At 39.6% G+C, this 21421-nt stretch overlaps 1 protein-coding gene across 5 annotated transcripts in view; it reads right to left on the reverse strand.

Moving 5' to 3' along the window:
* The window catches only part of LOC121430518 (microtubule-actin cross-linking factor 1-like), a 70977-nt gene that overhangs the window by 2232 nt on the left and 47324 nt on the right, over positions 1-21421 (reverse strand). For 4 of the 5 annotated variants that reach the window (XM_041627805.1, XM_041627804.1, XM_041627806.1 and 1 more), the window contains 21 exons: positions 20905-21225; positions 20211-20325; positions 18948-19165; positions 17973-18290; positions 17127-17293; positions 16550-16709; positions 15758-15974; positions 14962-15194; positions 14529-14762; positions 14187-14333; positions 13246-13671; positions 12662-12982; positions 11949-12063; positions 11117-11334; positions 10169-10486; positions 9561-9727; positions 9114-9273; positions 8195-8420; positions 5239-5471; positions 3184-3228; positions 170-403 (listed from right to left, as the gene is read on the reverse strand). In XM_041627805.1, the coding sequence (XP_041483739.1) occupies positions 170-403; positions 3184-3228; positions 5239-5471; positions 8195-8420; positions 9114-9273; positions 9561-9727; positions 10169-10486; positions 11117-11334; positions 11949-12063; positions 12662-12982; positions 13246-13671; positions 14187-14333; positions 14529-14762; positions 14962-15194; positions 15758-15974; positions 16550-16709; positions 17127-17293; positions 17973-18290; positions 18948-19165; positions 20211-20325; positions 20905-21225 (4593 nt within the window). The remainder of the gene's footprint in view (positions 1-169; positions 404-3183; positions 3229-5238; positions 5472-8194; positions 8421-9113; positions 9274-9560; positions 9728-10168; positions 10487-11116; positions 11335-11948; positions 12064-12661; positions 12983-13245; positions 13672-14186; positions 14334-14528; positions 14763-14961; positions 15195-15757; positions 15975-16549; positions 16710-17126; positions 17294-17972; positions 18291-18947; positions 19166-20210; positions 20326-20904; positions 21226-21421) is intronic. The other variant, XM_041627807.1, reaches the window with a different exon arrangement.

The following is a 21421-nucleotide window of genomic DNA, read 5'->3' on the forward strand; positions in this document are numbered from 1 at the left end:
AATCAAATGGAGTATTAGACGTTTTAGTATAGTAGAATCTGGAACTTGCACAGGTACATGTATCACATTGATATGGATAACAGCCATACGATTCCTTAAGAATTCCCCAACTTGTATGAAGTACAATGTAGTCCCGATTGGGTCTAACAGGATTAGAGATCTTTCTCACCTGGTCAGATTCCTCACTCTTCAGGAGGTCAAGAACCTGGGTGGCTTCCTTGAGCCAATCGTTGGACTTAAGCGAGGCCTGTTCGTAGGATGACCTGAGGTTGGAGGTCAAACCTTTGAGCTTGTTCTGCAGATTGGGGTGGAGCCTGTCACGGTGGTCCCGGAGGAACTGCTCGGCGCTGTGCACAACCTCCAGGATGACGGGGCGATGGTCGGCCACCTCTGCATGGATGGGCTGTGGGTTCGGAGAAATGATGGCAGTGAGAAAGTGCTTTTGTCGGTTGACACATACATGTATTTCATGCAGAATAGTGGGTCTGTGCCCACTTTCATATAAGTTTGTGAGATGTTTCTATATTCACCAGTCTCTTTTTCTCTTAAAAAATATCAATCACAAAAGATTTGAAGGATTTGTTATAATTAAATTTATTAGGGTATGGTATGGTCTTCATTAACATTATTCTATTTTTTATAATAATAACAATGATAATAATTCAATATTTATGTAGCGCCTTTCAAATTTCTCTAAGTGCTTTACATCACAAAACCTAACAACTTGACTAATCAACTATTCAGTCTTTATCAAGGACTGAGGTAGGAAATATTGTACAGGAATTCAAGTCAATTAGCCCTGGAACGTGGATATGTCATTGCTATTGGAATCAATGAATATAGATTACATAATTAGGAGCATAAAACAAAGAATATATGATCAATCTTGTGATTAGTTGATTCCACAGTAAACCATGTCCAAAAACTTCTGATGATCGGAAATTATTGATTTCAGGGTCCTCAAGTTAGAACAAAAAAAAACCAAAGCACCGCTTCAGACTTTTTCCAATTGATACACGTATGTCACCAATTATGTTCATGTACTGTACATGTATCTGCATTGCTTTCATTTCCACTGAAATTATTTTGCTTTAATCTCAATTCAATTTTCAATTTCATATGGGAAAATGAAAATGAATACATTTTGAAGATGAATGCTTTTTAATACTGAGAGAACATCTACCTGCATGTGCATATGGAGATTTTCATGTGATTTTTTTTTATCAAGAAATACATTCTAAATGTACACCTACATGTAGTTTGCTGCTTGTACCTGTACATACATACAAATACGTGTATGTAACAAGAATGTTTACTCAATTCAAACCATGTAATGAAAGACTAAATTTAATAATTTAATGAAATTGCAGTTCAATCTTGTGACAGTTTGTGGAACAGTTTTGATGACCATTCAAGAAATAAAAAGATGAAATACATATTTGATTGAAAACGGGCTAAATGTTGTTTATCCATATGTACAGTATGAGAATATGGAAATTTGTTCTCCTGTGGTTAATGCTTTAAATAGATATATTTTTTAATAAACAGTAAATATGATTAATTCAAAATCACACATGATTAATATGTGTTTACCAATTTTTAAAGAAAATAAACACACTGATAATCAGTAATGGCAACAGGAATAAGTTTTCAGACTATTGAAAATACATTATAAGGTCATGAACATGATAAGAGAATTTTAAATTACAGGTAAGGTTTAATCATGCAAACAGGATAAGGATTACATAAGGGATAAGGAATATATTCAGATGCATACATATCTCTTCTACATTTATTGTACCAAATTCGTTGACTTGCCTTGTGAGCCTGGGGAATTTCAAATTTTTTTTAATCAGAATGACTTATAAATTATGTGATGCACAAAGGAGGTAAATGAAAATAAATTCAAATAAATTTATCCTAAAGCCTGTCTAAAGCATGGGCTAAGAGTTGGAAATGTGAATGAAATTTTTTAATATCATTGAACATTACAATATTACAAAAGCATAATTTTAGATGGAGGGGGTGAAAATACTAATATTAATTTCATTAAAAATTCAAGATTAAATTGACAAGAAATGATATAATAATAATAATAATCCGCTTTTATATAGCGCTTAATCCATTGGAACGACGTTTCTAAGCGCTTTACAGATATATTATTACCCCGGTCATCGGATTCAATCAGTCATTCCCGCACACAATGTGTGCACATCCTCCACTCCCTGGGGAGTATTCCAGTTAGTCGCCTGTGAGGCGCACACAATACTGGACAAGCTACAATGACTTTCACATCCTATCGGGTACCCATTTAGCACCTGGGTCGAGAGTGGCAAAGTGTGGATTAACGCCTTGCCAAAGGACGCCAGACCGCGGTGGGATTCGAACACACGACCCTCTGTTTACAAGGCGAGAGTCAGAACCACTACACCACGGCTCCAGTATGCACAAAAATTTGTTACCTCCCCTCTCATTTTTTTTTTGGGGGGGGTGAATCAGTAATAAATTATGTGCATTTCAGCATGTGCAGTGAAATTTTTGTTTGAGACCATTAATAATAATAATAATAATAATAGAGGTATATTTACCCAGGGTAGCCACTTCAGTTCCGAAAACTGTTCTCCCAGCGGGCCCTGCTGTTATTATTACCCGGCTAAGCTAGGCTACCTATTCAGGTGCACACAGCTTTTTGAGGAATAACTTCCTGCCGGTACCCATTTACCTCACCTGGGTCGAGTGCAGCACACTGTGGATGCATTCCTTATGCATTCCTTGCTGAAGGAAATTACGCCATGGTTGGGATTTGAACCAACGACCCTCTGTTTCAAAGTCCGAAGACTAATCCACTGGGCCACGACGCTCCACGACCATTTTTTTAATGGCATGCACTTTGTTTGTGTGACTGCGTGATTTTCTGTTTAAATGCTTGCATACATCTAGTATTGGCAGTCCCCTAAATTTCTAAACAAGTAAGAATGAACAAGAGTGCAATAAACAAAAAATAAATAACAGGTATAAAAACACACACTCTTGCTAATAAACGTACAGATATGAATACAGGAATACAAAGTAGATATACTGTATAAAGTGTATGTATTCCGTTAAAAGAATGTACGTATATGTGCATTAATGGATATGAATAGTTTTTAATACTTATAAACAAGATCAAATAGAATTTATAACCTGGACTTTTGTTACAATCATCTGCAATTCAAAACGTTCATAAGACTGTGGAGAGAAAAATAGGAAGGAACATTTCAAGGTAAAAAGCTTTATCGTTCATCCCTAACTTTCATAATATTGTCAGCTTTCATAAAAGTAAATAAATGTTCTTTAATAGTGTCTAATCCAAATCTGTCTGTATTTTAATTACAGCAGCAAAGATATACATGTACATGTGTATGAATATCCTGGGGTGGTATTCAGGAACACTGTCATAACTTTTGTCATAAATTTTGTCATTTCTCTCCGAGATGTGACATCGCTATGATTGTCACAAATCGGTATTCTGAACATTGTCTTTTCCCTGTCATATCTCTCAAAGTTCCCGCCCATCTTTTCGGAAGCAATCCAATCAAAATCATCTTTAGTTCCCAATGGGAGCCCTTCTAGCCAACAAGAATGCCTCGTGACAGGTAGGGGGTATCCCAATTCTGTTGCTGGCATCGCGCAACAACGCGAATATTGATGCGCTTAATTACAAAGAGAGACAGGGAGTTGTGAAGGATTTTGGAGGACAAGTAGAAAAAGAATTATAACAGAGAAAAAAAGGAGGAATTAATATGTAGGGCCTTACTAATTGTAGCATGAAAAAATAATTTTAAAAAATGTCGTGGATGATGAGTGAAACTAATACCACAATCTAATCTAAATGATATCGTTATATGCTTGACATTCAGTTGGCAAGGTATCGGGATATTTAATACTAAAGGATATGACAAAATTTATGACTGCTACCCCCTGTCATAACTTTTGTCATATCTTTCGCTTGGATAAAAGGATTACGCGCATTAAAGCCGCGTATTTTTAGTGCGCGCTAAAGAGAAGAGACGAAATTTATGACAATTTTTTGTGACAAAAGTTATGACATCCACCAGGATACCGATTTTGTCATATCTCTGAGATAAGATAAAATATGGAGAAAAGACAATGTTCAGAATACCGCCCCTGTTTATTTAGATTAAAACAATCTATAGAATGGCCCATACTGTGAGTATACATGTAGCTTTTTTATAACCAACCCATCCAACTTAAAGGACAAGTCCACCCCAACAAAAACTTGATTTGAATAAAAAGAGAAAAATTCAACAAGCCTAACACTGAAAATTTCATCAAAATCGGATGTAAAATAAGAAAGTTATGGCATTTTAAATTTTCGCTTATTTTCAACAAAATAGTAATATGAACGAGCCAGTTACATCCAAATTAGAGAGTCGATGACATCACTCACTCACTATTTCTTTTGTATTTTATTATATGAAATATTTTTATTTTCTCGTCATTGTCATGTGAAATGAAGATTCATTCCTCCCTGAACACATGGAATTCCATTATTTTAACATTTTGTGCTTCAGGCAAGGAGGTCCTAATCGTCAAATTCGTAAAAATTGAAATATTGTATAATTCAAACAATAAACAAACAAAAGAAATAGTGAGTGGGTGACATCATCGACTCTCCCATTTGGATGTAACTGGCTCGTTAATATAACTATTTTGTTGAAAATAAGCAAAACTTCAAAATGTCATAACTTTCTTATTTTACATCCAATTTTGATGAAATCTTCAGCATTGTGCTTGTCTGATTTTTCTCTACTGATTCAAACAACATTTTTCTGAGGTGGACTTGACCTTTAATAAATAATAAAAAAGTAGATCTGGTGGGTGTTTCATAATTTTTTCATTAGATACAAATGACTTTTCAGACAACTAGTGACTGTTTCTTATAAATGATGTATCGTAACTGACTTAGGACCTCAAACAAATTTCTAGTAGTCACTAAAGCCATGCGTCATTTTACGAACAGCTTCATGAAACACCTACCGGTTCTCCCTAAAATATCTTGTCATCAGTGGTCACAGGAAGGGCTTATGAAATTGTCAGTGCTAGAAGGGATGGAAAGAATAGTTTTCTCAGCTTATGAATGCAATAATTTCAATAGCTTGCAATATTTAGGTAACACTTTATAAAGCATTCTTCAATAATGAGAAAAAAATTACACAAATCCTGCGGGGTTCTCACCTTGAAGACATCCAGTTCTCGGACCAATGGCTGGAGCTCTCTGCTTGTCGGCTTGGTATCGGTCAGTCGGGCCTCAATCTGGTTGACCCACTCTTGAAGGTTCTGGAGAGAGTCGACCTTGTCGGCACAGAGGCGTACGATGCGTAGGTCCTCCAGGGCATCCGCTAGGCGTCGGTTGAGCTCATCATAGCGCTTGTTGGTGACTTCCAGTTCCTTCTCAACTTCTGTGTCATCTGTTGGGGAGGGGATTGAAAGCAATATTAATAAATTGAATTGAATAAATTGTTCATTTATAATATCATATTGGGAATGAATTTATACTTGATTCTCCTTTTGTATTGAACGGTCAGAAGATTTAAACATGTACGTAGCCCTTATCAAATTACAAAAGGAATATGAAGTGGTCATTGGCAAACAATGACCATCACAGTATTGTAAAAATTCCCCTTCTTCTAATTATAAACATGACCACCTCTATCATCATGATCAGCATCCTCCTCATCAATATCATCTTCATCAATACCATCATCCTCATAATCAATCATCTTTATTATCATTGATACCACCATCATCATCCTCCTCCTCTTAAGGCCCGGTCCCACTGGGGGAAAGTTGAATTACGCATGAATTGCGAATACAAATTTCGGTCATTCGTTGTCATCCGCATTAAATTTGGCAAAAAAAAATAAAAATCCGCTTAAAAATTGCGGATACATAAAAGATGTACAGCGAACAAATTACGATTAAAAGCGAAAATATCACGAATAAAAACGAATTACCTTGCGAATGCTATTTTACGAGGGATATTGCTTGTAAAATTGTGGAATGTATTGCAGACATTGCGAAAATGTAACGAAAGTAATGCGGAAGTATAACACATGTATTGCGGACAAAAATAGGATGCTAAACGATTATTGCGGAAGTATTACGTATGCATAGAGAATGCAATGCGCACGTGGTGCGGAAACAACGGTCGCATTGCGAATGTGATACATTTGAATCGAGACCATATAAAAGAAGAACACTCCACTCTTCAGCGTCATTATCTTTATCAACATTGTAGAAAGTAGCAACATGTCAACAAGAGCCAAATCAAGAGGAAAGAAGAAACAAAAGACAAGCAAAGTTGGAGAGAGGGCTCCGTCACCAGTACCACCTCCTCCACAATCCCCAAGGTCACCGAGTCCACCTCCAGAAGACCTCCCTGGCTTCATTAGGTATGTTCTCAGAGAGAAAGCATCGTCGCCCACAATAAGGTATGGGACATCTTTGGTGTCATTGGGTAAGGGATCTTGATTTGGCCAACCCATAATGTAGCCGTTCTCGAGACCTAATTGCTTCAGCTCACTTTGGTTGTATATTTGAGCATCTGATGCGGAACCGTTTCCTGATACGTCAGCCCAAAGAACCTTGTAGTCAGAACTGACCAGGGCAACTAAAATGATACTGAAAAAGCCCTTGTAGTTGTAATATTCCGAGCCTGAGTTTGGGGGAGCTTTGCATGCCACATGCTTGCCATCAATCGCGCCGATTGTGTGAGGAAAGTTCCACCTCTGCAACCAGTCATTGGCAATTTCACGCCATTCTTCATCGTTGGTAGAGCAAGTCATCTGTTCATCAAGGTACTCTTCTGATACTGGCTGTACATACTTCTCTGACAACTTTGCTGATTGTGTTGTGAGGGACCCTCCAACCGTACTGCATGTCCCTGTATTTTGAACCAGAGGCAAGATGGCGTAGGGTTATGGCCAATTTGAGTCCAGGCTCTAAGTTCGCTCTGAAGTTGGTCTGTGTCTTGAGCAGTCGAGGAGTGAGCCGGTTCACCAGTTCGTCTAACATGTCTGGGGGCATTCTCATAAAGTTCTGGAAGGCACGTGGATCTTCGTTACGCAGCTCCACCATCAATCTATCGTACATGCCCAGATCTAGTCTTCTGCCAATCCAAGGTCTCACCCAGACAGCTCTTTGATTTCTCCTTCGCTTTCTTTTCCGTATTTGGATCAAACGTTGAACTTGGAAGAGAAGATTGTTATGTTGTTGGATGGCTGCAAATTAATGTCCGTGATGATCCATGGCAACATCCTATATTCTACACAACTGTTCTTAAAATGACGGTCAAATTTCATTTTCTGTTACATTTATATAGTAATCTGGGTTTACGATGAATGTTTGCTGTGTACTCGCAAATTGTTCGCGAAACAGTCGTAATACAAACGCACTATTCGTGACCAGTCTGTAAGCATTCTTTATAAATTATTATAGCTTGGTATAAAGTCGTATTAGGCACGCTATGCATTCGTTTCGCATTCTATCCCAGTCCGCTACTTATCCGCAAACCCATGTCCGTTGCGGATATCACAGGATAACTGCGAAAATTCAGCGCATACATTGAGTATGCATTGCGTATGCATTGCGCATATAAACCGGATGATTTCCGCTCCCAGGAGTTTTGGGCAGCCCAAAACTCCTGGGAACGGAAAAATGTGCCTTTGCGGATGATTACGGACATGTGCGGAAAATAACCGTCTTAAAACAGCATACTTTACGAATATTGCGGATGTTTAGTGTCTGTAATCAAATTTTATCTGCAATTTATGCGCAATCCATCCTAAATGTCACTGGGACCGGGCCTTTAGTCAATATCATCACCATTAAAAACATCATCAATACCATAATTACCAACATCATCATTGTCATGATCATCACCATCTTCACAATCATCATCATCACCATCATCATCATCACCATCATCATCATCCATCATCATCATCATCATCATTATCATCATCATGATCATCATCATCACCATCATCATCCATCATCATCATCATTATCGTCATCATGATCATCATCATCATCATCACCATCATCATCATCATCATCATCACCATCATCATCATCCATCATCATCATCACCATCATCATCATCATCCATCATCATCAACAGCGTCCTTACCTTCTAGGAGAGTCTTATCAGGCTCGTCTCTTCCTCCGGCCCTCTTGGCCTTTGGCTTCTGTGGAGTCCACTCCGTCTGGAGGGTGGCACCTATCTGGGAGGACCAGTAGTGACGTCTGTTGTCCAGCGGGTGCATGATGTCACGGATCAGGTTGTCAAGGGCGGAGCCCACCTTGTTCACCTCCACAATCTTGGGGCGGTAGTCGGTGATCTCTCGCTGAAGAGGCTGAGGAGTCAATACGAGTCAAATGGTTTAATTCATTTTGCATATTATCACCATCTCTTCAGAAGTTTGTAGTTTCAAGATTACATTGTTATTCACAATGTGATACATTGCACAGAGATTTGGGCCTACTGGGAAAGCGCAGCATAATTTATAAGTACACTGTATATTGATAATTATAATGAAGATAATTATAAAAATGAAAATAACAATAGTAATAATCATTATGATGATAATATACATGTAAGTATAGAAATGGAACGCTGTAATGATCCAACACTACTCCTCCCCAGCCCAAAGTTGAAATAAATTGAACCAAACCAGCATAAACCAGTTTACACCTACCCATTTTAAAGTTTTTGTGCCCTTGTTTGAAAAACGGCAGGTATGAAATATACACGCAATGTTTTTATTTTTTTGTTAGAAAGTAGCGCATAGTGTACATGTACATGTGCAATTTCTCAATCCTACCTACATTGTACGGCATACAGTGTAATATATATTTGTCAAACGAATGTGTTGTTATCAAACTTGTAAAATTTATGTAAAATGGGACAAAAATTGAATGTTATTACGTCTGCGATGTCTCTCAAAACTCTTAGATCAATCACTATTTTGAAAACAAAATTTTGCAATTCTATTATTCTTGGAAAACAGTGACTATGTCTCCAATGGCAGGTGAAAAATTAAGCCAACCTTGAGATGCTGTATTTGAAGGTCAACTGCTTGAATATCTTGTACTTCCAGATCAAGCTTGCCCAGCTTGTCTTCCATGTTGTCAAGCCAGTAGTTGACATCGTTGGCGCGGCTGTCGTACCGTCGGGTTGCAACCTGGCGATCTTCCAATTGTTGAACTCTGTTGCAAAGAATGAAGAAAATTTTGAAAATCAAGCAGGAAAGATATTTTTTTTAATCTACATGTAACTTCTAATAAGTTCATTGTACTTCAATCTAAAGAACTCAGGTCTCTGAATAATGTTACAATGCAATGAATATATTAAAAGGAGATCATTGCTAAAATTGTGGAGTGAAAGTCACATCCCTTTGACATGAGAAAAGTTCTGTACCATTTCTTTCCATACCAGTATCAAATCTCGGAGATTCTAGTGAACAAAATGCAACAAACTTGGACATTCCTCTTACCGTTTGGCAACAACGTCCTCAAGGCTTGTCCAGTTTTGGTCAAGATTGGTGAGAACTGCAGAGACAAAGGAAGTGTCCCCAGCCTTGGGATGGCTGATGAGTTCTTCACCTAGAGCATGGACGGCCTGGCACTCAGGACGATGAGCATCAACGTCCTGGATGATCTCCTGTAAGACACACAGAGCAAGACAGAATACAGTTGATTTAGCAACCACATTGAGGGCAGGGTAACGAAGAACCACCGGTCTATATTGACTTGCCAGGTTGACCTGCTAATAGAGACAGTTTTTTTCTTGTTTTCCTTGCTCTGTACATGCAGGTCTCACAGTATTTGGTAAGACCCATCTTAGAGGCCACCTCTCTAGAGGAACAATCTTCTGATACTGGCAACTGAAATCATGTTGAAGTATATTATGTGTAAATTAATAAAGACCTATCCGCTTCATTCATGTTGCAACAATTTAAAATGTACAATATTCACATGTTCTTAAGATAAATGCTTGCAAAATACCTTCAGATGTTTTAGATAGCTTCGATTGAAGTAACTGAAAACCAGGCTCACTGTACTCATGAATACATTCACATTTCCATATCAAAATTGAGGATACCTTGATAGCAGTCTCTACTTCAGGGATCTCTCTGTCATTGAAGTCGCCGGACTCTAGGGTCTCCAGGAGAGGCATAAGCCACTCCTCCAGGTCATCCAGCTTCAGCTCCAGCTGCACAAGGTTCCCTGAGAGGCCCTGGAGGTTCTCTCCGTGCTCCTTGAGAGAGCCAGTCAGCTGACCGAAGCGGGTGTCAAAGTCGTTCATCTTGTCCTGGTAGATGGCTCGCTCCTCGGGGGCAAAGTTGCGAAGGGCAGAGTTGGTGGCCCGGAAGACAGATTCAATCGTGGGCCGGTGGTTTTCGATCTCCTTCTCCAGAAGCTTCAAAAAACAAAGACGACAACGTTAAAATGTATTTGAACAAAAAATAAAAATAAAATGTGACCAAACAAAAAGATGTTGCTAGCGTGGCTATGGTCATACTATAAAATACCTTCATTATTCTTGTGAAAGATATCATGCTAGTAACAGATATTTCCTCATTCAAAGAAAATGTAACACATATCGATCCCACCGCTGCCACCATAATTCAAGGAGAGACAAAAGTACTGCAGTCTTTAGCTTTGTTCACATCTGATGCAACAAAGATCATCAAACAGTACAGACTTCACTAATGGCACTACAACTTGCACATAAACACCCATTATAAGCACTCTCCCCCCAATTGCAATACTATGTTGAACAAATAACCCCAAAACAGTATATTTTTTACAATATCGATCGTTTCATAGATTTTTTTGTTTGCATCTTCCTACCTCTGCAAAATTTGTCTTTCTGCTTGCAATGTCAGATACTTTCTTATGAGATATGTGGTTGAATTTTTTTCTAAAATTTGTTCCATGAGAGAATTGTTGCTCATGTTTTGTTTCATATGAGACCAACTAGTAATGACTTTAAACAAACTAAGCCTTTCTTTTACAGGAGACAGGCTCAAGAGATTTCAATGATTACCCTGTATTCCTGCAGGTTCTCAACCAATGGCTCCTTCTTGACCACAATCACTGTTCCCTTCATCATCCTCATCAATGTCTTCTCTTTGTCATCCAGCCATCGCAGCAGGGCATCAAGGCTATCCTGGACAGACTGAGAGTCGGCCAGTGCCTTACGCAGCGCCCTCATCCTGTCCGCCAGCTCTCCTTCAAGCTCATGGTAACGTCTCACCGCATCATCTGTTTGGAGAAATATCACAAAGAATTAAGATCATCTTTTATAGCAGTTGATGAAAGGACTTTTCGGATGATTAATCTAGCAATGTCTGTTTTATCTGACAGTTACCTTACATGTAGTTAAAGTTTCTCAGCCAATCTTAATCAAGGACAGTTGTCAGATCTGACAACTTGCCAAACAACAAACATTGATGAAACACTCTCCAGGACTCACCAGATGTCAGCTACATGTAAGTCATATTAGGCAACCCCATCATCCTAATGATAAAGTATCTCTTCCTCAAATTTTTGTTAGTGTCTCACCAAAATTGTAACATACATGTACAAATATCAGATATTGTACCATACTATCCTCAAGAGTGCAAAGTGTAACAGATGAAAGGACCCAGTAACATAAAGCTTAGTAATTGATCATGGAGCTGATTATTATGATTGAACCTACACCATAATTAATGCAATCAATAATCAATATCAGAGCTATGATCACTCTTGAACTTAATGTTATGGGGCCCAGGTAACTTTACAAGTCGTATTCACAATGCTATTCATAAAATTATGCATGACTTTACTGATGACACAACATTTTTCTTCAGAGCAGTTTGACCGTGCACACTGACCTGTAGCCTGGTTGACCTCTGGTTTGGTGGCAGGCTGAAGGTCAATCAGATCTTCTCCCGTTGACTTGACATCATCGACATCACGGCCATGGAGGACAACATCGTCATGGAGCGTCTGGATGATTTGAACACAAAGCAATAAAAGGTGTCAACGAATCTCATTAGATACCTGTACTTAGGGAGAATTTTAAGATATCTATGTTAAATTCTAGATCAAGCTTAAGTTCATTTGATTAATTATTCAGTTGATTCCAGTTCAATTGCAACTCAACTCTCTTGCACCCCCCATTATGCTTAATTTGGCAAATTACACTTGATTTGCAATTGATCGCAAGCTGCTTGCATTGCCCAATCAGAGGTAGAGGTGGTATGGTTCACTGGACAAATTCCTAGACTATGAACCATGATGTTCTGAGTCATGGTCTTTGTTCAATGAAGAAGTATCTCTGGAGAGAGTTCCACGGATGGACTTTATTAGATATTTTATCCAAAAAGAACGTCTTGTCCGACAGTTACCATATGAAATCAAGGAATGCAGTAAGATCTGCTTTCAATCAATTTGTCAGACAAAAAGAATTTGATGAAATATTCTCCACTCAACTACATGGCCTTGTTGAACTGCCAATCACAAACTCAGATTGTCAATGGCCTTCTCAATTAATTATGACTCTTCTGCAGCCCATCCTAGAATCACAAAACAGAGTTTGTCATACCTTGAGAGTATCGATCTGTTTCTGGATGTTGATCGGCTCTGAGGCAATTGGTTCCTGAAGGAGGGCATCAAGGCTCTCCCTGGCATCCTTCAACCAGCCATCGGTTGATGTGAGGTTCTTGTTGTACCGACGGTGGCAGTCTACAAGATCCGAAAGCTCTGAGGTCAGGTCATTGGTCTTCAGCTTGAGGGCGTTGTAGCGGTCATTGCTCTTGCCCAGGTGGTCCCGGATGACATTGGTCTCAGGTTCTTCACGGAAGTTAGCATTGAAGTCTCTAGGCAAGGCTGACTTGCGATAATCAGCTAGCTCTTCTTTGTACACCTAAGGAAGAGGAAACAACAAATATTTGAATATAAATATATTTTTTCCTGTAGGTATACATTATATATTTCTTTGACATTAAATCGATCTACATGTATGTAATACAAGATATCATCAAATGATACTGAATTGTCATATTGATTATGTGAAAGAGTATCATGATTCCATAATCATAAACGAGAGTTTCTATAGAGGAGACTCCTTTAGGAAACAGCATTCCTCATGAATCTCCCAACTCTAAGCTCTGGAATAAGGAACCCTACCTTGGCATTGTCCAAGAACTTGTTTCCTGTTTTGGTGATGTACTTCAGATCAGCCCCTTGAGTCACAACCTCCTTCTCAAAAGTCTTCATATCTGCAAGACTCTTCTCCAACTCTTCTAAAGTCTTGGGTACAGCACGTCTCTTGGACTCCACTGACCTCTCTGCATTTGTCAGCCAGTCATCAAACTCGTTGATGTCTCCATCGTAGCGCCCGATGTCCTCCGCCGAGGATCCGAGCTTGGTGTTGCGGGTGTAGGACTGGACAACAGCGTTGTCGAAGCGTGTCTTGAGGTCACTGGCTGTGTTCTTGAGCTTGAAGGCATCAGCATCCCTGAGCCGGCTACTGTACTGATCTACAAGCTGGGTGGCAGTGTGGACAGCTTCCATGACAGGCTGTTGGCGGCTGAGGATCTCTTCATGAAGAACCTGGAAAACAGAAAGACATAAATGGATACCAGATTAAACTCCAAAGGTCTGAAACTACTATAAGATCTAGAGTTCATACCAATGAAAGATACCAAACAAGCTCTTTCATATGTTTCATCCGCTAATCTTTCACATCCCACTATCACTTAAACCAGTCTACTACTGAATTCTGTTATTATTACATGTAGTTCTGGCAAGCGAATGTCTAACACCCTTGGAAATCAAGTATTTGGATCGCAATAGAATGGATAACTGAGCACACACTCATACATCTACGTATACATGGAAATTATCGAGACAAAATCTACATCTACACAGATGACTTTTTGTTTCTTACGTCAGCATCAGCAAATCAATATTTCATATTTGATGACCATCGTAATTCTCATGGATGTACCAATATTTATTAATTCAATGGCTGTATGGATAAAAACGTGTGTTTTTATCAATACTAAACATGTGTTTCTAGTGAAAATTAAGCAAAGACTTTGCTGTCCGAGCTGGAAATTGCCTACCTTATGCTGCGAGGCTTGTTGATTGAGTGGTTTGGTTTCTTCCTTGATGGGTTGTTCCGATCCTAGACGTCTCTCAATATCAGACACCCAGTCAAGGAGCTTGACATTGGAGCCAAGGGCATCATTGAACAGCTGCCTGACACGCATCTGAATAAATGGGACCATGGACAGTATATTATATATTGTGCCAACAAATTGGTGTGTTGTTCTTTGAATATTACGGTAAATTTGTCCTGTTTTTTTTTAAATGAAGGATTTCAGTAGCTTTAGCTGTTATTGCAAATTTGTTATAAAAAGTATTACAGTGTGTGGCAGACACCTGAAAAAAATATATGGACTAACCTCTTCTGAGATCTCAAACTCCAGGTTATCAATATTAGCCTTGGTGTCTCCGTCAATTTTAGCAGCCTTGTTCTCGACGGTATCAAAGTACGTACGGAGTTCATCTGTCTTGCGTTGGAGCTCCTCTTGTTGTTCTGGAAGCAGACGGTCCTGGTTCTCTCTGGCGAACTGTTCACCTGTTACGATCGTCTCAAGGATGGCTGGCTTGTTGGAGTTGACGCTGCCCTCAAAGTCCTGTATGGATGAAGTGAAATAAACTGTACATGTAGGATGATGTGGCATTAAGTGCCATTTGGTTCAAAGTGTCTCTTTATGACAATGAATATTGTTGTCTATCTACATCATCTTTGCTACAATAAATTTCCTGGTTCATGTGAACTGAGATTTATCAAGTTAGAATGGGTAATGCAATAAGAAGCAGAAACTACCCTACCTTGAACTTGTCAAACTCCGTCTTGAGTTTTTCAAGATCCCGACTGGTTGGCTTGAGTTTCATCAGCTTGCTGTCTGCGTTGGCACACCAGTCCAAACGGTTGTTGACGTCACCAAGACGATCCAGGAAGAGTCGGGCAAGGTCAATGTCATCCTGCCTATCCTTGATGCGGATCTTGAGGCCATCGTAACGGCGGTTGACATCACCGAGCTGGCGCTTGATGTCGCTGTCTTCTGTAAGAGCGATGGAGGAAATTTGAGAAGCTGGTTAAAGAGTTTCATCCTATCACCTACATGTACCTCTTCACCATGCCATCACCATAAACTCTACACTCCCTAGTTATTCTGCAATTTCAGTACCATCAACAGTGTCCCCATCAAGAGTGGGAAGGGGCACATTTACTTCACACTTATCAATCGCCTTACCACCCTCCCCCTCTCCACGTTGCATGTTTAAGTGCACCAACTCTCCGCCTCCACTTGCTTCTTTTACATCTCCTTTGACCATCCCCTCCTCCTAAACCACCAACTCAAAAGTCCTTCTTAAGCATGCCTTTCATCCCTCTTCAGAGCATGGCCATACCAACAAATCACGTTCGCCTTCGCAAACTATAATGTATAATGTCCCATAGTATACAATGTTAAGCTATTTGTTCCTTGTATAATATTACTTTCAGGACAACGCATAGTACAATTTTCTCATGCGTGCCACCATAAAAACTTCAATTAAAGATTGGCATGCAGATGTCAGAAGACCTTGGTCTTAAAAACTTTGTAGCCTCAGGATTCTTCTTTACCTGTTGGTTCTTGGTACGTGCTGCGCTCCAGGGTGTCCTTGATCTGCTGCTGGACTATCTGGTCTCCTGACAGACCGGTGCTCAGCTGCAGAGACTTGTAGTGAGGTGTGGTCTTCACCGGTGCTTCTAGCTCCCTCAGAAGGGTGTCCAGGTTGTTACCGACCTTGTTCAGTTCGTCCATGGTGGGCTTGTAAGCGGCAACCTCCAGCTGGAAAGGCTGGGAGATGAACATGGAGAGAAAATTGATTTTGAATTCTGCACAATTGGTAATCTATGGAAACTTTGGTGAATGGATCACACTGTTCTCCTGAAGGAATCACCCTAAGCTTCAACGATCCTCATTCTCGTCAACATCACCTTTCATCCATAGCTTCAGAATTAATCTATACCATCATACTTTTTCAATTAGCTACCTATTTTTTTCTGACTGAACATCCTCCTCCTAATCATGATCATTGTCACCATCATCGTCAACACTTTATCAACAACACAATCACAATCATCAGCATTACCTTATCATCATCATGATTATTATCATCACCACCATAACTATCATCATTATCGATATTCCAAAACTGTCATCCCCATCACCACCACCACTATCACCATTATCATCAGTGACCATTAACATCATCAGCCTCATTTTGACCAATAGCACAAGTGTACATGAACATGATTCCTCTCTTATCGGAAGTCGAACTACATGAACACATCTACATCTCTGCATTTCCACTATCAGTACTATGAAGTTGATACATTTTCAAAAAGCCATCCTTCTCAGTCGATCCTCACCTTGATCTCCTTCTCCTGCCTGGATAGCATCCTTGAATCCATGGCAACGGGTTGGAGTTGACTAAGGGTCCTCTCCTTGGTGGTGATCCAGGTGTTGGTGTCCCGGTAGCCGGTGTTGTACTTGTTCGTCGCTTGCTGCTTCTGGGTCAGCTGCTTCTTCCTGCAAGGATTTCAAAGATTGTCTTTGTAAGTTCATTTCTCTACAACAGTGATGGGGAAACTACATGTTCCTGAGACTGGGAGATGTCCAGATGCAACACGTTTTGGTCTCCCTCTGCCTACCAGAGACGTGCACTGCCAAAGATCTTGAGTCTTTAAACACCAAACCCAGATCTTGTTCCTACCACTGGACAGGACTTGTGTAGTGACCCAAGAAGGAGTTAATTCCTCAACGTAACACCTAAAATATTATCCATTATCAAGTCACCCAGCATAACTTAAAGGAACAGCACAATCTCAGAATTCAAACTTTTTGGCTTGAAATATTGGGTTTCCCTGAAATCTTCTTCCTAAATTCCTTTTTCATCAATTTTTTTTCCAATTTCCAAATTTCAAAAAATGGGGATTCTAAACATACCTGAGGTCTTTGAGATCCTGGAGGTCCTTCCAGTTCTTGTCCACATTGGCAAGTACTGCGTTGACATAGCTGGTATCCTTGGCCTTGGTCTTATTGACGATCTCTTCACCTAGCTCATGGACAAGCTTGTACTGTGGTCTGTGAGCCTCAATCTGGGTGTTCATGTCCTTCGAAATATACAGGAAAATCAATTCAAAATTCTATTTATTTCAATTCAATTTCAATTCATATTCAATTCAATTCATTTCATTCCATAATACATTTCAATTCATGTCATTAAAATTGGACTCAATTCATTTCATTCCATTTAAATACATTAAAATTCATTTCATCTCAATTCATTTCCATTCATTTCGATTCAGTTTCTATATATTTCTATTCAACTCATTTCATTTCAATACATTCCAATGCATTTCACTGAAATTCAATTCATCAATTCAAGTTATTTCCATTTAATAATATTAATAATATTCCGCATTTATATAGCGCTTAATACATCGGAACGACGTCTCTAAGCGCTTTACAGACATATTATTACCCCGGTCATCGGATCCTTGCATGCCCGCATACAATGTATGCACCTTCTCCACTCCCTGGGGAGCATTCCAACAAGAGTTCCAAGACTCAATGGCTAGGCATACTACATATAGGCTTTCACATCCTACCAGGTACCCACTTAACACCTGGGTGGAGAGTGGCAAAGTGTGGATTAACGCCTTGCCAAAGGATGCTAGGCCATGGTGGGATTCGAACACACGACCCTCTGATTACAAGGCAAGAGTCAGAACCGCTACACCACGACACTTCTATTTATTTAGTTTCAATATTTTGATTGAATTCACTTACATTGAGCTTCTTGCCCAGTTGGTTCATATCCATCCTCATCAGATCCTTAGCCTCAAGGGTCTCCAAGCCAGGGATCACAAAGTCCTCCAGGTTGTCGACCTCCTTCTCAAAGTCGGAAAGTTTATCGTTGAGGAGCTGGAGATCTTCCCCGTGCTTCCCAGTGACATCACTGATGACATCATAGCGCTTCTGGATGCTGTCGACCTTTGATTGGATGTTGCGAGCTTCCTCGGGCTCGCTGTTGAGGAGGACTTCGTCAGCTGCTTTGACAACGGACTCGACGGCTGGCTGGTGTGCTACGATGTCAGTGTTGATGACCTGGGATTTAACGAAAAGGAAGGAAATTGATAAAAACTGACTTGCATGACTTCATATAAATGAGAATTTGAGTCAATACTGACTTAAATGAGAATTTAACTCTGGCACTTTGAAAAAGGTTCTTTCATTAAACATATGCAACTGGCTGACAGTGAAACAATAATGATAAATTTTAAAGTTTCAAAATAGGTTGAATTTCAGTTCATAAAAATATATAAAATAATAAAGGATTCAACCTTATACCCTGAAACTGATGCTGGGAACCTGCTGTAATTGCAAAATGATTATTATGTTGTTTATGTTTTTATCATTATTAATTTTGTATTTTGTATTAGTTTTGTAAAAATATCATACATGTACATGTCTTTAAACGGAATGTGTCCCATCTTTGGTTGCCATTCTCATTTAAAATGAGGAATATTGAGAAATATTTTGTAAGAAATACATGACATTTCTTTGAAATAGTTCATTACTTTTGGTTTATGTATGCATTTTTCATTTTATTTCTTTGTAAAGCACTGTGATACAGTCAATGTGAAGGGTTTTATATAAATACATGAATTAATATTATACAGTATAATTTTCAAGAAATTATATTTTATAATAAAAATTAAATATAATTTCTTGAAAATGAAAAAATAAGGAGATTGCACCCACCATCTGTTCCTCCATGTTCTCAACCAGAGGCTCCTTCTTAGCGATGATGATGGTCCCACGGTCCATCTTGGTGACATCCCTCTCGGCCTGGTCAAGCCATCGGAGCAGGGCATCCAAGGACCCCTGGAGACCTTGGGCAGTGGCCAGAGCCGTGTTCAGCTTGGTCAAGAGATCGGCGATGTGGGCCAGGAGAGCCTGGTAGCGCTCGTTGCTTTCATCTGGAAAATATGTAAGATCGGCAATGATATTGTGGCAGGTGAAATGTGAGGATCATGTTCAGATAGATATACAAAGAAATAGGGTGGTGTTTCCTATAGCCGTTTTATGGATTTCAAGATGGCGGCCATTTTGCCGCCGAAAAAAATGGTCAAATTGCTGGGGGCCATTAATATTTGAAATCAGTGCCTCAAAATACCCCTATATGCCAAATTTCAGTATCACATGCCATGTAATACTCAAGAAAATGATATTTAATGATTTTTCATGGCGGCCATCTTGGATTTCAAAATGACGGTCGACTCGATGGTCAAATCGCTTGGGGCCAGCAATTTTCGAAATCCGTGCCCAAAAATACCCTGTATGCCGAATTTCACACTTTCTGCCAGATTCGAGCATCTTACATATCTTGCGGACTATTCATTAGTTAGGTACAGCTTTAGGAAAGACCGGTGACCCTTTCTATATGCATGTACATGTAGTTAACTTGGCACTTGAGAACAAGTTCCAGTCATGCATAAAGTTGTGTTTAACTTTACAAATAGATTCATGAAACATGCACCTGGGGGAGGGGGCATTTCATGAGGCCGTTTGTAAGATATGCAGGACTTGCTAGATGAGATACTTAATCATTTGAAATCCCATCAGTTGCAGATGCAATCCCATCTTTCAGACTTTGTTGCTGCTGTTGTTCACAATTAAGCATTTGAATCCTTATTGCTACATGTATGTACTCACTGTAGCTTTTGACGCACCCTTATATCAATTGCAATGGGATACACTACATGTATCTAACTATTATGTTTATTCTCATCATTCTGGTAGGATGCAAAAGATATTGTATGTTTGATTTTGCCAGCGCCATAATGAGGCTGCGATGAATGCAAGGAATGCTCCCCAGGGAGTGGAAATTGTGCACTTTTCATGCGGGACTGAAATGAATCCAATGACCAGGGTAATAGTATGCTGTAATGCACTTTGAGCCAATCTGGGAAAAGCGCTTTATAAAAATTGGCTATTATTATCATATCAAATTTGATCATATACCTTTGGTGTCATCCACACTTGGTTTGAGCTCCGGTTGGGCGTCGACAAGCTCATTTCCTGTCGACTTCACTCTCTCAAGATCCCGACCATGGGCGATGACATCATCGTTGAAGTCCTGTCAGATGCAAGGATTTATCAAGAAAAAATCAGCTTTGGGAAGGATGGCACTAATCTACAGGCAAACTCTTTTTTCTTCACTTTGTTTTCTCTATTTGTTATTTCTTTTCATTTATTACTGTATTATTCCATTAATTTCCATCTTAGAATAAAAAACAAGGCAACCACTTCCATGGATGTTTCAGTCTTAGTGGGCTATTATAGCACAGATATCAATGCTTTAATACATGTATCTACTGGATTGGACTGGATGGCCATGAAGCACCACCACCAGGGATGCCAGCCAATTTTACTAATTTTGCATGAAAAGGCCAAACGTGCCGAAGAATGTAAAGCCTGAGACTGTCTGAGATGGGAAGATGTCAGGACCAAACAATAGGAAAAAGCCTGGAGAGGAAGTTTTCAGAAGCTGAAATCAGGCAAAAGCATGAAATGAAAATACATGTAAGTCAAGACCTGATACCAGGCAAAATCCCAAAGTGGGAAGATGCTGTATCAAGCCGGATATCAAAAGCAAAAGCCTATCAAGCAAAAGCCTGAAGACTGGACATTCTGTAGCACAAACTGACTTCCTTACCTTGACCCTATCGATCTGCTTCATGATGGAGACGGGTTCCGTTCCAACCGGTTCCTTCTCCAGGACACCCAGCTTCTTCTCCGCATCGCCGCACCATCCGTTGAACCCATCAACAGCAGAGTTGTACTTCTCGTGTTTATCCACAAGATCCCTGAGGTGCTCGCCGAGCTCTCCTGACGTTGTCTTCAGGGTGTCCATCCTGTCATTGATGGTGGAGATGCGGTTCCGCATCACCTCCGGTTCCGGGTTCTCCTGGAAGTTGCGGGTGAAGGTGCGTGGGAGCACCGTGTTCCTGAAGTCAGTAAGGGTGTCTCTGTATGCCTGTTTTATTGATGAAGGTAGGTGGAGAATGCAGATTTCCAGAGATTATGAAGACATCTGACAAGTTATTTATGCATTAACGTGTATCTCCACTAAATTACTAAATGTAAATCCGATAGCTAACATACATGTATGCTATAAAAGATATGGAACAAACAATAGAAAATAATTATTACTTTGCTCTAAGAAACCAACA

The sequence above is a fragment of the Lytechinus variegatus genome, chromosome 17 (assembly GCF_018143015.1).
Source record: "Lytechinus variegatus isolate NC3 chromosome 17, Lvar_3.0, whole genome shotgun sequence".
Lineage (NCBI taxonomy): Eukaryota > Metazoa > Echinodermata > Echinoidea > Temnopleuroida > Toxopneustidae > Lytechinus > Lytechinus variegatus.